Source organism: Neovison vison, chromosome 3, assembly GCF_020171115.1.
Source record: "Neovison vison isolate M4711 chromosome 3, ASM_NN_V1, whole genome shotgun sequence".
NCBI classification, from domain to species: domain Eukaryota; kingdom Metazoa; phylum Chordata; class Mammalia; order Carnivora; family Mustelidae; genus Neogale; species Neogale vison.
The window spans coordinates 29,266,604-29,280,851 of NC_058093.1; the positions used below are offsets into that span (position 1 = coordinate 29,266,604).

The 14,248-nt window shown below is 54.9% G+C and overlaps 1 protein-coding gene across 2 annotated transcripts in view; it reads right to left on the bottom strand.

The window, feature by feature from the left end:
- Nucleotides 1-2,390: 2,390 nt before the first annotated feature.
- CFAP65 (cilia and flagella associated protein 65) overlaps nucleotides 2,391-14,248 on the bottom strand; it is a 35,514-nt gene continuing 23,656 nt past the window's right edge. Inside the window, exons 21-34 of one of the 2 annotated variants that reach the window (XM_044241616.1) lie at nucleotides 13,064-13,240; nucleotides 12,678-12,744; nucleotides 12,422-12,532; nucleotides 9,827-10,018; nucleotides 9,567-9,725; nucleotides 8,089-8,232; nucleotides 7,766-7,879; nucleotides 7,464-7,571; nucleotides 5,538-5,582; nucleotides 4,901-5,100; nucleotides 4,484-4,615; nucleotides 3,483-3,959; nucleotides 2,657-2,794; nucleotides 2,391-2,553 (exon numbers count right to left, since the gene is read on the bottom strand). In XM_044241616.1, coding sequence (XP_044097551.1) covers nucleotides 2,391-2,553; nucleotides 2,657-2,794; nucleotides 3,483-3,959; nucleotides 4,484-4,615; nucleotides 4,901-5,100; nucleotides 5,538-5,582; nucleotides 7,464-7,571; nucleotides 7,766-7,879; nucleotides 8,089-8,232; nucleotides 9,567-9,725; nucleotides 9,827-10,018; nucleotides 12,422-12,532; nucleotides 12,678-12,744; nucleotides 13,064-13,240 — 2,227 coding nt within the window. Of the gene's footprint in view, nucleotides 2,554-2,656; nucleotides 2,795-3,482; nucleotides 3,960-4,483; nucleotides 4,616-4,900; nucleotides 5,101-5,537; nucleotides 5,583-7,463; nucleotides 7,572-7,765; nucleotides 7,880-8,088; nucleotides 8,233-9,566; nucleotides 9,726-9,826; nucleotides 10,019-12,421; nucleotides 12,533-12,677; nucleotides 12,745-13,063; nucleotides 13,241-14,248 lie in introns of those variants that run through there. The other variant, XM_044241615.1, reaches the window with a different exon arrangement.

Consider the following 14,248-nt stretch of genomic DNA (forward strand, 5'->3'; position numbering starts at 1 on the left):
GGGTGTGTAGTGGTAGAGTCTCTACCCCATGATGCTTCCTCACCTTAAGGGGAAACTGTAGCTTCTCACTGCTGAGGCTTTCCTCCACTTGCCAACTACAACTAGCTCCTCTCTGGGGCTAGACCAGCATCACCATCCATTTGGGGGAGGAGGAATGGAGGACACCAGAGTCAAAGGACAGAGACTCAGCTAAGGGCTCAGAGTGGCCTCAGGCTGCATGGGGAACCCTCAGTGCTAGACTCTGGAGGCAGGAGGCCAGGGTCTAGGGCAGTCTCCACCCCCTCCCCCATGTCAGATCTTAGCCTTTGGAATCCCTGCACAAGGTGGCCGATCTGTCTCATGTTTGGGTTCTCCTGCCCAAGAAGAGGGCCCTTCACACCCACTCTCACCCCATCTGTAACTGCGTGAAACAGGCAGCCTCGGGATTATGGAGTTTGGGAAAGGGGGTGTGCTGCTTTCCCTGGGGACCCCATCTGGCAAGGGCTACTGGACCCTGAGTGTGTCCTTTTCAATCAGTCTGTCTGTCTGTCTCCCACACGGGAAGACAGAGGGGCCAGGGAGATGGCAGGGAGTGAACCCTTGGGATATCAGCCCCAAGCAGATCTGGAGAAGCACACTTGATCTTCACCTGGCCATAGCCCTCCCCACCCGGATTTTCCACAACTCACAGCTACCGCTCCAACCCCTTGAGGGCCTCCAGCTTCCCAGGTCGGGTGGCTCAGAATTATTGCTAGAAGCCAGAAATCAGGATTTTCGAGACTCTCATGGAGCAAAGGGGAAAACCGCGGGAGAGGCTGGGAAATGACTTGCCCAAGGCCATAGAAGTCGCTGGGACAGAGCGGGACTAGAAGCTGGGTTTCCACCTCCGGAAGGGCTCCTGTTCCTGCCACAGCCCCTTATGCCACCCGGTGGAGCCTGCTAGGCTGGCCCAAATGACCCGAATCAAGCCGGGCAGCCCATGAGTTTCGGGCAGGACAAGGCAGGGAGGGCGGGCCGGATGGGAGCCGGATCTCCTCTGGGAGCGGCGCGCGGCCTCTCCGACCCGTATGGCGGCGGCGGTGGCGGCAGGTGCCTGCGTGGCGGTCGGGCCCGGCCCCCGGGCGGGTGCTGAGAGGCCACCCCTGCCTCACGCGAGCCGAACGAACAAAACGCTCAGGTCCGGTTTGTGCGAGGGGCTCGTCGCGGGGCGGGAGCGGAAGGCCGGGGGCCTGGCTGAGGCCCTGGGCGATCTCCAGGTCCTGGTCTTCTGCGAACGCAGTGCCACACCGCGCGCCGCTGGCCGCCGCCCTCACCTGCGCGCGTCTGCGGCTGACACGTAGCCGGCCGAGGCGGCACCGCCGGTGCGCACCTGGTCAGCCCCTCCCTTCCTCCCTTCCTCCCTTCCTGGCCACCCTTCACCTGGCCGGGCCCTGCTTGCTTTGGTCCCCAGCCTACTCCCCGGAGCTTGTGCGGGAGCCTGGGCTCCGCGTGCTCTTATACGGCCTGTTCAGTCCCCGCCCCTACACACACACACACACACACACACACACGCACACACGCACACACGCTCACACCTGTCCGGGCGCCCGTTTGCTTGGAGCAAATATTGACTCAGAGGAGGCGGAGCACCCCTTCCCCCTCCCCGCCCCCGCCTGGGCTCTGGGGCAGGAGCTCTTCCGAGGCCTTGGCCGCGGGGTGGAAGGGGGGTTGTCGGGGACCTGGGCGCCTCTGGAACAACACCAGATGTCACTTTTCCACCCACCTGCCTGGAAGGCGGGGGAGGAGCTGAGGACAGAGGCCGCCGGGGGAGGTTAGGGGGAGCGCGAGGTGGGTATCCTAGGGAGGGCGGGACATCACCTGGGCTGGGGATTCAGATTCGCAATGGGAGTCGCTTAGTAGGGCCTGTGGGCCACTGTCTAGCTGTGACCTCAGTCCACGTCCCAGAGTGTAGCTCTTAGCGCTCTGCGATGTGCCTCGGTTTCCCTTCCTTCTCAGCCTCTTAGCTCAGTCCCCGGAGCCAGACAGATACTGAGAAAAGGCCGGCGGTGGAGGGGGCCGAGCCCAGGAGCAGAAGCGACAGGGAAAGGGGAGGGGTGGTCACCTCGCCCTGCAGCCACCTGCTGCGCGGATACCGCCTGGCGCTCAGTTTCTGTCGGCCAGGCAATGCGCAGCAAAGGCTAGTTAGGCCCGCCCGAAGCGCCCTCCACTGGCCAAACCCGGTCCAGCGCCCAGCAGCGAGTGGCCAGATACGCTGCGGAGTGGAGAGAAGCAACCTCCCAACCCCCAAGTCTGCAACGGGTCGCCGCAGTCCACCTCAGCCGCTCCAACCATCTGTCCCTCCCAGAGCGCGCTCGAGAATTCCTTCTGCGTCGGGGAAATAAAGTGAAGGCAGATATAGAAGGCTAGATGCTTTAGTGGCCGGGCAGTGGGGAGGGGGGCACAGAGGGCCGCAAGTCGGCGGGGCTGGGATGTGGCATCCTCAAAGAGTCGGTAGGGGGCGGCACCACCAGGCGGGACACCTCGGCCTGCTGCAGCCCAAGGGGCGCCGCCGAAAGCAAGTCGGGAGTCTCAATCCTGGAAGACAGAAAGCCCCAGAAGGAGGTTGGAGAGAGCCTTCGGGCCGAGCCTACCCGCCCTGCCGCCCCTCGCGCCCCTCCGGCGCAGTCGGCGCCCACACCTGGAAGGGCTGAGCGGCGGCAGGGCGATGACGCGCGGCCGCGAGGTGAGCACCACCTCCCCGCGGCTCGCCTCCACCAGGATGTTCTGGATCATGTTCTCCAGCAGCGCCTCCTGCAGGTTGGCGAACGCTGGGAGCCTGCGGGGCGGGGATGGGGGCAGGACGCGGGTGTCAGCACCGCCATCGACGGCGCTCGTGTTCTCCGAGGGCCTCTTCCGTGGTGTGCCGTCGGTGCCCTGGGCTCAGTCTACGTGGATTCTCATCCCACTCCCCGCCCGCCCAGCACTATAAGGCATCCTTGTTCCAACTCTACAGACGCTCTAACTGTGGCTCAGAGGGACCAAGTGGCCAAACATCCTGCCGCTGGAACAAGTGGTGGGCTGGGAACCCAGGCAGTGGTCGGTCCCATCTGAGAGCCAGGTCCGGGGGAGAGGCATCAACCTGTGAGGAGGTGCCCAAGGGACTAGGTAGGGCCTAAGGGATCCCAAAGCAGACAGGAAGGGCCACAGAGCAGCCCCAGGCAAAGTCCCTCCAGGAAAAGCTGGCACTTCTCTCCTGGCTCTAGAAAACCATTCAACTATGCCCTGGAAGTGGTGTGCTAGAAAATGGTTTAATAGCCGGATCTGGGAGGGAATAACTAAAGCCCAGATCGGCATTCTGTAAATACCTCGCTGAAGGCCTTAAGGTACCAACGGGATGTCACTGAACGCTGGGCTGGGAAGAGCCTTGCATCCAGACAGAGGCTGGCTCCCAGCGCACCATGGCCTCCTGGGATCCTTCTGCACACACGTGCCTTGCAAACCCTCAGCCAGGTCTGGCTGCTCACCGGCTGATGGCCTCCTTCTCATCCTGCTCTTGTTCCTCCTTCACCATGACCTTCAGCTGCTGCTGCCACTGCCATTTCAGGGACTCCTGGGATGTGGGCTGCAGTGTGGGCTCAGTCTCCGTCCAGGACAACTTCTCTTCCTTCGCCCCCTCCTCCTGCTCCCCCTTGCCTGTCTCCTCCTCCTCTATCTCCTCTTCTTCCTCTTCTTCCTCTTCCAGCTCCTCCTCTTCCTCTTCACTCTCCTCCTCCTCTTCCCCCACTTTCTTGTCCCGCCTCAGTTTGTCCTCCTCGGACTCCTTGTCTCTGCTGGCCTCCCAGCTGCTGGAGGATGGAGACAGGACAGGTGCTAACTGCAGGGTGTTGCTCTGGGCCGTGATCTTGGCTGACTGCTCATTCCAGAACTGGCAGAAGTAAGGTATCTTCTCCACCAGGCTTTGGTCCACGGCTTCATGGAATATCTTGTCTTCTAGCAGACCCCTGTGTGGAAGGCAGGAGGAGGAGGTCCTCGCCGAGATGGCTTGCCAGGGGGACTTTACACCCCCTGTGGGGCTCTGGCTTCAGAGCCAAGCCTCAAGGGGGCAGTTCCTGACTTCTGTGTCTACAAATGGGTGATTGGTGGGGGAGGCCAGCCCTTAGTCAGTTGCCCTGCCCACCCCTCCTTTGGAGGAAGGCATCTCTGAGCTCCACGGGATCTTAGAGGCAGAGCCAGGTGGTCAGAGTTACGCAGATAAGGGACAGGAACCCCAGGGAGACAGTGAACTGGCTCAGACCTTATCTACTAGCCCTGGACAGGACAGAACTCAGGATCCAGCCCTGAGGATCCTTCTAGCAAGTTCCATTAGAGCTGTCCCATCCTGCAGGGCCTGGGGCCACCAGTAGAAGGATCTTGTGGGGAAGTTCTGTTTTTCAGGAAAGGAAGGGCTGGGACTTCAGGGGCCATGGGTGGACACAGAGCTGGCTGGCCGAGCTGGTGAGATGACGGTGAGGGTCTGGGGGATCACCTGATGATGGTGGTGAGACAGTCAGTCAGGAGCTGCTTCTCCTGCTTGGAGATGGGGGCCCACTTGTCTTGGGCTTCTTCCTCAGAAGACTCCAACTTTTCCTCCTTGTGGTATTTCCTCTTTGGCAGCTCCCTGGAGCAGGCCATGACATTCTGAGTGGCCTGGGAAAGCCACCATGCTGGGGGCGAGGTCATGAGCAGTGGTGGTGGCCATGCAGTTAGAACATAGATGAGCTTGGGACAGCCCACCGCTTTGGCCCAAATGTAATGCTATGGCATATGGGGACCAAAGCCCAAACCCCAGGGTCAGCACAGGACCTGGAGAGGCTCCAAGTTGGAAAGGGAAGGAAGGAGGAAGGGCAAGAAGCCCAGGTGGGTTCCCAAGCGGCAGAAACCCCCTCCCTGCCTGAGAATTCACCGGTGCAGGAAGTGCTGGGGAAAGCCAGAGCAGTTGGCCAGGAAGTCGTCGGGGGCATGAGCACGGGCTGTGAGGCTCAAGCACAGCATGCCTGGCGAGGGCGGCTGGGGACGGGGCCACAATATCTTCTTCTTTGGGATCTTAAGTTTCCAGCTGACAGGCTGGTTGAGAGGCTGCTGACTCTTGATGGGGGGCAGCGTCTTTGGAAAGGGAGAGACGTGGATGACAAGGATTTGGGGATGTCACTCCCTCACCGATGGGTCTCTAGCCCCCCAACCAGGCCTTTGGAGCCAAATCGAAGTGTGACCCCGCCCATTGGCACTTCCATCCCTCCCTTCCAGGAGGCTGGGCCAGCAGTTGGGAGTATCTCTGGGAGCAAGAAAGGGGCACCTGGGTGGCTCAGTGGGTTAAAGCCTCTGCCTTCAGCTCAGGTCATGATCCCAGGGTCCTGAGATCCAGCCCCGCATCGGGCTCTCTGCTCAGCAGGGAGCCTGCTTCCTTCCCCACCTCTCTCTGCCTGCCTCTCTGCCTACTTGTGATCTCTCTCTCTGTCAAATAAATAAATAAAATCTGAAAAAAAAAAAAAAAAGGAAGGACTGCTCAATTTATCCCAAGGAGACGGGGCATATGAGCTCACCTTGTACTTCCTCTTAGGGACACAGGCTCTACAATATTCTTCTCTCTATGGAAGCAAAGAGACCCGTACTTAGGATATAAGAAGACTGAAGGGACTCCCCCTTCTTACCCTTTCTGCCAACCCACGAGGTGGGGGGTGGGGAGGTGCCAGCAGCCAATGCCAGGACCTGCTGCTCTCCTGATCTCCCCCACCTCCCAGCCACACCCCCTTCCAGGACCTTCCTTAGGGAAGTGCTGCCCGCAGACAAGGAAAATCAGATCACCTAGCTGAAGGGAAAAAAGGAGGTGTGAGCAAATATACGCAGACTGTACCAAGGGTGCTTGTCCTTGTGCCTCGGAACTTTGCAGTTCAGTGCGATAAGGAAATTCTCTCCTTTATTAAGATTTAATTCAGAAATCCCTTCTCTCACACCCTCCAGACAGGAGGTTGTGCCCTCATAGTTGGGCCAGAGCTTCAGAGGGGAGCAGAGCCTCCCTGGGGGCTGAGTGTGGTGAGGACAGAGGTGAGCAAGGTGCAAGAAGAGCAGCCCAGGGGCGCCTGGGTGGCTCAGTGGGTTAAAGCCTCTGCCTTCAGCTCAGGTCATGATCCCAGGGTCCTGGGATGGAGCACTCATCGGGCTCTCTGCTCATCGGGGAGCCTGCTTCCCCCCCGCTGCCTGCTTCTCTGCCTATTTGTGATCTCTGTCAAATGGATAAATAAAATCTTAAAAAAAATTAAAAAAAGAATAGCAGCCCAGGGAGGCTGGGAAGCTGGGGGAGGAACCAAGAGGGCTGTGTGGTCTCACCTTTACTCTCCAGCTCCCCTACAGATAGGAATAGCCTGCTTAGTGCGTGCTTCCTGGGTACCAGGCACTGTTGTAGGCACTTCACAGGCTTTAACTCATTCGATCCTCACAACAGTGCTGTGAAGCAGACACTATTTTACTTGCATTCAAAATATTTTTTAAACTTTTATTTTTAACCTTCTTAATATGGAAAATTTCAAATGCATTGGAAAGTAGAGAGAATGTATCAAAAAGTCCACCCAGCTTCAACAATCAGCAGGTCTCGGCCAGTCTTGTCTCATCTGTGCCTCACTTCTGGACTTTTGTTTAAGATTTGTTCATTTAGGGGCACCTGGGTAGCTCAGTGGGTTAAAGCCTCTGCCTTCAGCTTGGCTCAGGTCATGATCCCAGGGTCCTGGGATCGATCCCTATGTTGGGTTCTCTGCTCAGTGGGGGGCCTGCCTCCAGCCCACCCCATCTGCCTCTCTGCCTATTTGTGATCTCTCTCTGTCAAATAAATAAATTTTTTTAAAAAGTTTTGTTTATTTATTTGAGAGAGCACCTGCACATACACGAGTGAGCTGGGGGAGGGGCAGAGGCAGAGGGAGAGAATCTCAACCCCACTGCCTGCTGAGGGCAGAGCCTGAGATCGTGACCTGAGCTGAAATCAAGAATCGGACACTTCCCTGACTGCACCATCAGGCACTCCTGGATTATTTTGAACTCAATCCCAGATGTCACATTACGCCTATTTTATAGTTAAGGGAACTGAGACAATAAGTGACTTGACCAAGATCTCAGAACTAGAAATCTTCAAAGCCAAGAATTGAAACTGGGCAACTTGTCTCCAGAGCCTGCCTCTGAAACCCCTGTCCCACACCGTTTTCCATCAGAAGGTGAGCTGTCTTGCCTCCTTTGGCTCCCCGGTGCCCAGCACTTAGCAGGCACCCATTAAACACTGGCTACATGAGGCTGGGAATGGTCAGCCAGTCTTCTGTGTACAGAAGAGCGTCTCTTGGGGAGATGCTCTGCTTGGTCTAATGGAAGCAAGCTGATCTAGGACAGGCTGGCCAGTTTTGCATGTAGGACCACCTCACACCCCCACCTCTCTCCCCTCTGGTAAGGCCAATCAGAAAGATCTGTGATGTTCAAGGCCCACTCACCTTCCCTTTCCTATCTGTGATGGTGAACTCCACTTCCTGCCGTATTTCCTCGTCCTTCCACTCCTGTAGTTCCTTATGGTATTGATTTAGGAGTTTCTGTCGGTATACCTGTAGCCCAGGACAAGGAGGGAGAAGGCCAAGGTCTGGAGGACCTGTGTGCTGTGGACCCCTCACTCTTCCAGGGGCTGGCCCCTGCCTTTCAGTAAAGGTCTGGGGATCTCATAGACCACCAGCCCCCCAACGCCACATCCCAGTACTGGGAGCTATGCTCCATCCCGGCTTCTTTCTGATGCTGGTCCTACCTTGCACACCAGGTCCGTGCTGTAGAAGCTGGCATGCACTGAGGCCTTCAGGGTCACCACAAAGGGAATCGTCTCTTCAGGAGCCACCTTTCCTGTCATGGGACTCACAGACACCTGTTTGTTTGGGGGAAGGAGTCTCTGGAGCTTCACAGGGATGGGATAGAGTGGGATGAAATGGGGTGGGCAGGATGGGGTGGGATGGGATGGGGAGGGGTGGGGCTAGATGGGGTGAAATAGGACAAGATGGGATAGGATGGGGTGCAATAAGGTGGGCCTCGAGTCCTGGTAGAGGTTCTCATTCTCTGGAAATATGGGACTCTCACCTCCCCAAACTCTAGAGGCTGCAGCTGCCACTCAAAGTCAATTGTCTCACTCTTGGAGATGTTGTTGAGGAACAGCAGGCGGCTGCACTTGCTCTGCACAGGTATGTTTCCCAGGGAGATATGGGACTGGGACAGGAAGACGTGCTGTTTGTGGAGACACACAACAGCCGCTTGGGGAGGTGAAGTTACCGATGCCTTCGGCAGGCGTCAGGGTAGGCAGTTCACAGGCATTTGATCCTCACCATGCCCCGGTGATACACGTATTATTGTCGTCCCCACTTTACAGCCAGTGAAGTGCTGCTTTAGCAGCAGCCAGTGCTGCTAAGGTTTAGAGAGCATAAAGAATTTGTCCAAAGGTCTCTTATAGGCACAGTGGGGATAAACCCAGACAATCTCACCCTAAAGCTTATGCTTTTGACCATTAAAATAGGCTTGGGAGGGCTGAGAAATCAGAATCTGCTTAGAGAACTAAAGCCAACATAATGTGAATCCCTGAAGAATGCTTGTAGATTAATGGTGTGGGGGGGAGATCAGCAGTTGGCATTGTCAATGGGAACAGAACAGTAGGGGGTCTGGAAAGACTGAGGTCACATGGGAGGGGCACTTTCTCTCTCTCCAGACCCTGAATGTCTCCAGGGCTGGGACTTTGTCTGGCTCTTCTTTGTGTCCTCAGGGCCCCCAAAGTGCTCATCATGCAGTTATAGTCCAGAGAGGGTAGGAGTAGAAGGCTGGACAGGCCAATGTATAGGTGTATAGAAACTGGGTGGCTGTACGGCAGGATGGATGGAGAAGTGAGTGAGCAGATGGTTGGATGGATGAGTAAATGAGCATGTGGGGGGAGCCTGGTGGCTCAGTGGGTTAAGACTCTGCTTTTGGCTCAGGTGATGATCTCAGGGTCCTGGGATCGAGTTCCGCATCGGGCTCTCTGCTTGACAGGGAGCATGCTTCCCTTTCTCTCTCTCTCTGCCTGCCTCTCTGCCTACTTGTGATCTCTCTCTGTCAAATGAATAAATAAAATCTTTAAAAAACATGAGCATGTAGGCCAGTGGGAGGAGATGGACAATTGGGTGGATGAATGAATTCAGACGTCCCAACAGTGGGGTGTGTTTGAACTAAAGATGGGGTTATTGACCCTAGATATTTTATGGCAAAATCCATCTAGGTCCAGGGAGGGACTGTTCTGTGTGAAGATAATACTTTACAGCCCTAAAATGGGAGCGCTTCCTTCTATCCCTTCCAAAATCCCCATCCCATTTCCCAGAGTGACTTGAGCAGGAACACCTGTGGGCACTAGGGGGCAGGGTAAGCCTCTCATGGAACCAGTCCTGCCTGCTTGATGAGGTCAGGTTCCAGGCTTTACTTCTGTATCCCTCCCTTATCACCTCTATCGCATTTCCTTCCCAACTTCCCTCTGCCCTGGCCACCGGGGGCCCTTAGGCTCCTCCTAGGCCTCAGGCCTTCCACCTCCCTACCCCTACCTGTCCAGGAACCATCAGCCTGGAATGTATGGAGTGGTCGTCCCAAGAGGAGATGTTGTGGAATGGGGCTGTGTCCCCCATGACCTGGGGGTCATAGCCCACTCCCTGGAAGCGGATGATGGCTGAGTTCCATCCCAGGATATGTATGGGTACATCTACCTAGGAAGTTAGGAGGGTGGGGAAGGGACTGGTCAGAGCAAGGCTTGCTGAGGGAGGCCAACATTAACCCCCGCCCTTACTCAGCCCAGGCTGCGGCTCACCATGTAGGTCTTGGCCTCAATAGGGGAGAAGATCCACAAGACCTGAGCAGTTGTGCCCGGCTGTATCTCCCCATGGGGATTGAGGCAGCAGAATATGGGGTGATCGAAATTTTTTTCCTGAACCTGCGATAGGATGTTGGTCTGGATCTCGTATGTCACAGGCACCGAGCCACCATTATACAGCTCATAAATCTGCAAGGGGGGCAGGAATAATGAAGTTTCCACACCAGATCAGGGTTTGCAGAATAGAGAGCCTGGGATTCTATGTCCAAGGTGGGAAGACAGGCTGATCTCCATGATGTGACTTTACCGCTCCAGAGCCCCCTAATGACCTCTGATTTCCATTATGGCCTGATCATCCAAGAAGTATGTTTTCAGTCTGGGACATTTTAGGATAATCTGTAATCCTTATTTGCTATTCATTTACTTTTGTCAAGGTATAAGACAACACTAACACTTGTGTCTCTAGCATGGGATTTACAGAACTGTCCATGCACGCACCCTTCTAGCCCTTCAGGCTCTCGTTCTAACCCCCCGGGAGGCTGCCACTTTCCACGTCTGCCCTTAGAGGCAGTCCTGCTTAAAGGCAGATGAGGGAGGGGAAGGAAGCTATGATGTCCCTCAAGACTAACTCCAAAGTGTGGGAATCACAGAATGTCCTGGAAGAAACCCAAGATCTTCTGGTCCAAGCCTTCATTTTAGGATAGGAAAATGGAAGCCAGAGAGAGCAAACAGTTCATCTGGACCTAGGTCTTGTCTCCTCATCTTTCCCAGCACGCACTCCTGAATATGCTGATTTTATTTCTCTAGCCTGGGCCACGTCCAAGCTTCAGACCTGGTATCTGACTTCCACTTCCCAAGCCCTTCCTGCCCCCTTGCCAGCCACTGACCGTCTCACAGACATCTCAAATTTGGTAAAAACCCAACTCTTCACTAGAAAGCCTATTTCTTTTTTTTTTTTTAAGATTTTATTTATTTATTTGACAGAGAGAGATTACAAGTAGGCAGAGAAGCAGGCAGAGAGAGAGAGAGGAGGAAGCAGGCTCCCTGCTGAGCAGAGAGCCCGATGCGGGACTCGATCCCAGGACCCTGAGATCACGACCTGAGCCGAAGGCAGCGGCTTAACCCACTGAGCCACCCAGGCGCCCTAGAAAGCCTATTTCTACCTCCCTACTGCCTCGGAGTGCACTTCCTTTCAGTAAATCCTCAAACTAGGAATTCAATACAGCTCAATCCCTCTCTTTCTCCTACGTTCTCAAGCTAGCCCCAGCAAGTCCCTAAGATTTTGCCTCCAAAATGTAAATTAAATCTGTTCACTTCTACTTCTGCTGTCCTCTCATGGGTCCAGGCCACCGTCTATCATCCTCTCATGAATGAAAGAGGAAGCTTGGCAAGTTCTGGAGATTGCATGGAGGCATAGTTGGGTCTCCTGGCCCTAGATCTGGGGGCATTTTCCATTGTCTATGTTCAAGACCCCACAGGGAAGTGGTCTAGTCTCTCAGGAAAGCTCTCCAGGGGGCACCAATCAGTGCTTTCCTTTTCAAGGACCTGGGCCTCTGTAGCCTTGGCCTGGGGGGGCAGGGGGGCTTCCAGGAAGCCAGTAGAGTAAAGGGTAGTCTCCCAGGTCCGGAAAGCCCATTCCTCTGACTCTAGGCTGGACGACCAGAGACTTCTGCTCAGAAAAACAAGGACTTCTAAATGGTCAGAAATTTCACAGCTGGGGTGCCTGGGTGGCTCAGTGGTTTAAAGCCTCTGCCTTCAGCTCAGGTCACGATCCCAGGGTCCTGGGATCGAGCCCCGAATCCAGCTCTCTTCTCAGCAGGGAGCCTGCTTCCCTTCCTCTCTCTCTGCCTGCCTCTCTGCCTGCTTGTGATCTCTGTCTGTCAAACAAATAAATAAAGTCTTTAAAAAATGTTAAAAAAAAAAAAGAAATTTCACAGCCATGACATGTTTGGGAAAATACTACATCCCCCTCTGGGAGATTTCCAGTGTACATGTTCAGAGCAAAGGAACCCAATTCCCTCCACTTGATAAAGAAAATTCTATAGCTTCGCAAGGATTCATAGTCTAGTTTTTCACACTTCAGAAAAACATCCTTCCTGGAGCAGCAATTTTCAACCTGGGGCTGAGACCTATTAGTAAGCAGGTCATGAAAGCAATTTAGCAGGTGGAACAGAATAAAGTAAAAATGGAAAACATCCAAACACTTTGCATGTAGTAGTGTGCATACTAATTTGTGATATTTTGTTTTAAGTATATGTTGCGTACTTATGGGATTATTATGGGATTATAATCCAAAATATATTCTATGGTCAAAGAAGTTCGAAGAATCCTGTGCTAGGGGAGAGAACCCCCTGCTTTTGCTTGGGAACATGGGAATGAGGCAAAGGGCTTCGCACCAGGCACCAGGAAGCAGAAGCCTCTCATCTTGGATCATTCTCAGTTACCCAAACTCAGTGTTTGACCTGTAGCTCCACCTCTCAGCGTGAGGACTTCTGGAGGGCAAGGTCTTTGTTACCCTGTAGAGGGCTGATGCAGATACACAGAGATCAATGCTTAGGCTTCTTGGTAACTGGGACAATGTAGACCACTCACCTGCCTTGGGGGCAGCGTGTTGCCAATGGGGACAGGGACGAACTCATGGCTAGTGGAGGTGAAGTGCACGTACTTTTGCTCCAGCTTCACTGTCACACCTATGAAATTTAGCTGGAAATAGAAAGCCCATGAGTAGCATCCTTCCCCAGGAGGAATAGAAGCACCCAGCCCAAAGTTCTGGACCCTAGGTCCCCAGGAGCACAGTTCCCTGCTCCTCTCTCGGGTGTCCAGGACAGAATGAGGTCGAGGGTCTCACCAGGATCTCCCGGCCGTGGGACACCTTGAAGAGCACTGGGAGGCGATCAGTGCCAATGAACACGTGGCTGGAAGGGAGGAGACGAGTCTGGGCTGAAGTTACAGAGCCCAGTACCGGCAGGAGAGCAAAGTGCCTGTAGCTTTGAGGGGGCCAGCCCCTGGGAGAGTGTGGAAGGAACACCCCCCCCCCCCCGCCGAGCTGGGATAGGGCAAGAGGGACACGAAGCCTCCCTGCCAAGTGGGTGGACAGGGTCTTCCCTTGGCGGTGCGCACCCTGGTGGTGGAGTCACCAGAGTCCAAGGAGGAGCTACTCTGGGAGCACAGGGAAAGCAGGGGGTGGGGCGGGTCTCCAGGACCGGAAGTGTGGACAGGCAGTGGGAGGAGCACCTGTATTTGAGTTCCACCACCTGCTCCTGCCCGGGACTCAGGCTCCCAGCCTTGGGGCTGATGGAGAATACGCAGTTGTCCTGCACACGCATTTGGTGGAGCTCAGTGGCGTCAAACTCCGCTTGCTGCGCCCACAACTCCAGGTCAATCTGCTGGTCACTTGGAAAGAGGAAGGCCCTGGAAGAGGGTGTGCAAGCCTTTTAGAACAGAGAGGTGGGAGCTCTACACAGCAGGCAGAGGGGATGGAGGCCTCCCAGGAGGCCTCTCCTACTCCCTCCCTCCCCCTGATTTGGCAAGCTGCCCCACACGTGGCTGAGCAAACATGGCTCTAGCGGACTCTCACTTCATAACGACCCCACCCAGGCGCCCCTCCCTTGAATCAGTCTTAAAATAGTTTCACATCAGAAATGTGATAAACATGGGGTGCCTGGGTGGCTCAGTCATTAGGCTTCTGCCTTCGGTTCAGGTCATGTTCCCGGGATCCTGGGATCGAGCCCTGCACTGGGCTCCCTGCTCAGCGGGAAGCCTGCTTCTCCCTCGCCCACTCCCCCTGCTTGTATTCCCTCTCTCGCTGTGTCTCTCTCTGTCAAATAAATAAAGTAAAATAAAATAAAGGAATGTGATAAACAGTTCCACTCAACACCGGAAGTTTTGAAAGAACAGACACCTTCAAACAGGAAAGGAGAGAAGGCATGGCTACCACCTTCTGCTGTGGGAATTTTGACAGCATCTACTAGAATAAAAACTGCATGAGCCCTTTGACTCGGAAATTTTCTCCTGGGGAACTAACCTGCAGGAATAAAGGTATGCGTGCACATGCTCATGCTGACACACGTGTGCACAGCAACACATACACACGTGCACACGGATGTTTGTTACAACTTTCTTTGTAGTGGGGGAAAGAAAAACCCACTGGGAACAACTAATGTCATCCAGGACCGGAGGAGTTTAATAATTTCAGGGCCATTCATATTATAGAATATTATGCCAAATATTACAGAGAAAGAGTTAAGGGGCGCCTGGGTGGGTGAGTGGGTTAAGCGTCTACCTTGGACTCAGGTCATGATCTCAGGGTCCTGGGATCCAGCCCCGCATGGGGCTCCTTGCTCATCAGGGAGTCTGCTTCTCCCACTTCCCTTCCCCCTACCCCTGCTCATGTTTTCTTTTGCACACACAATCTCTCTC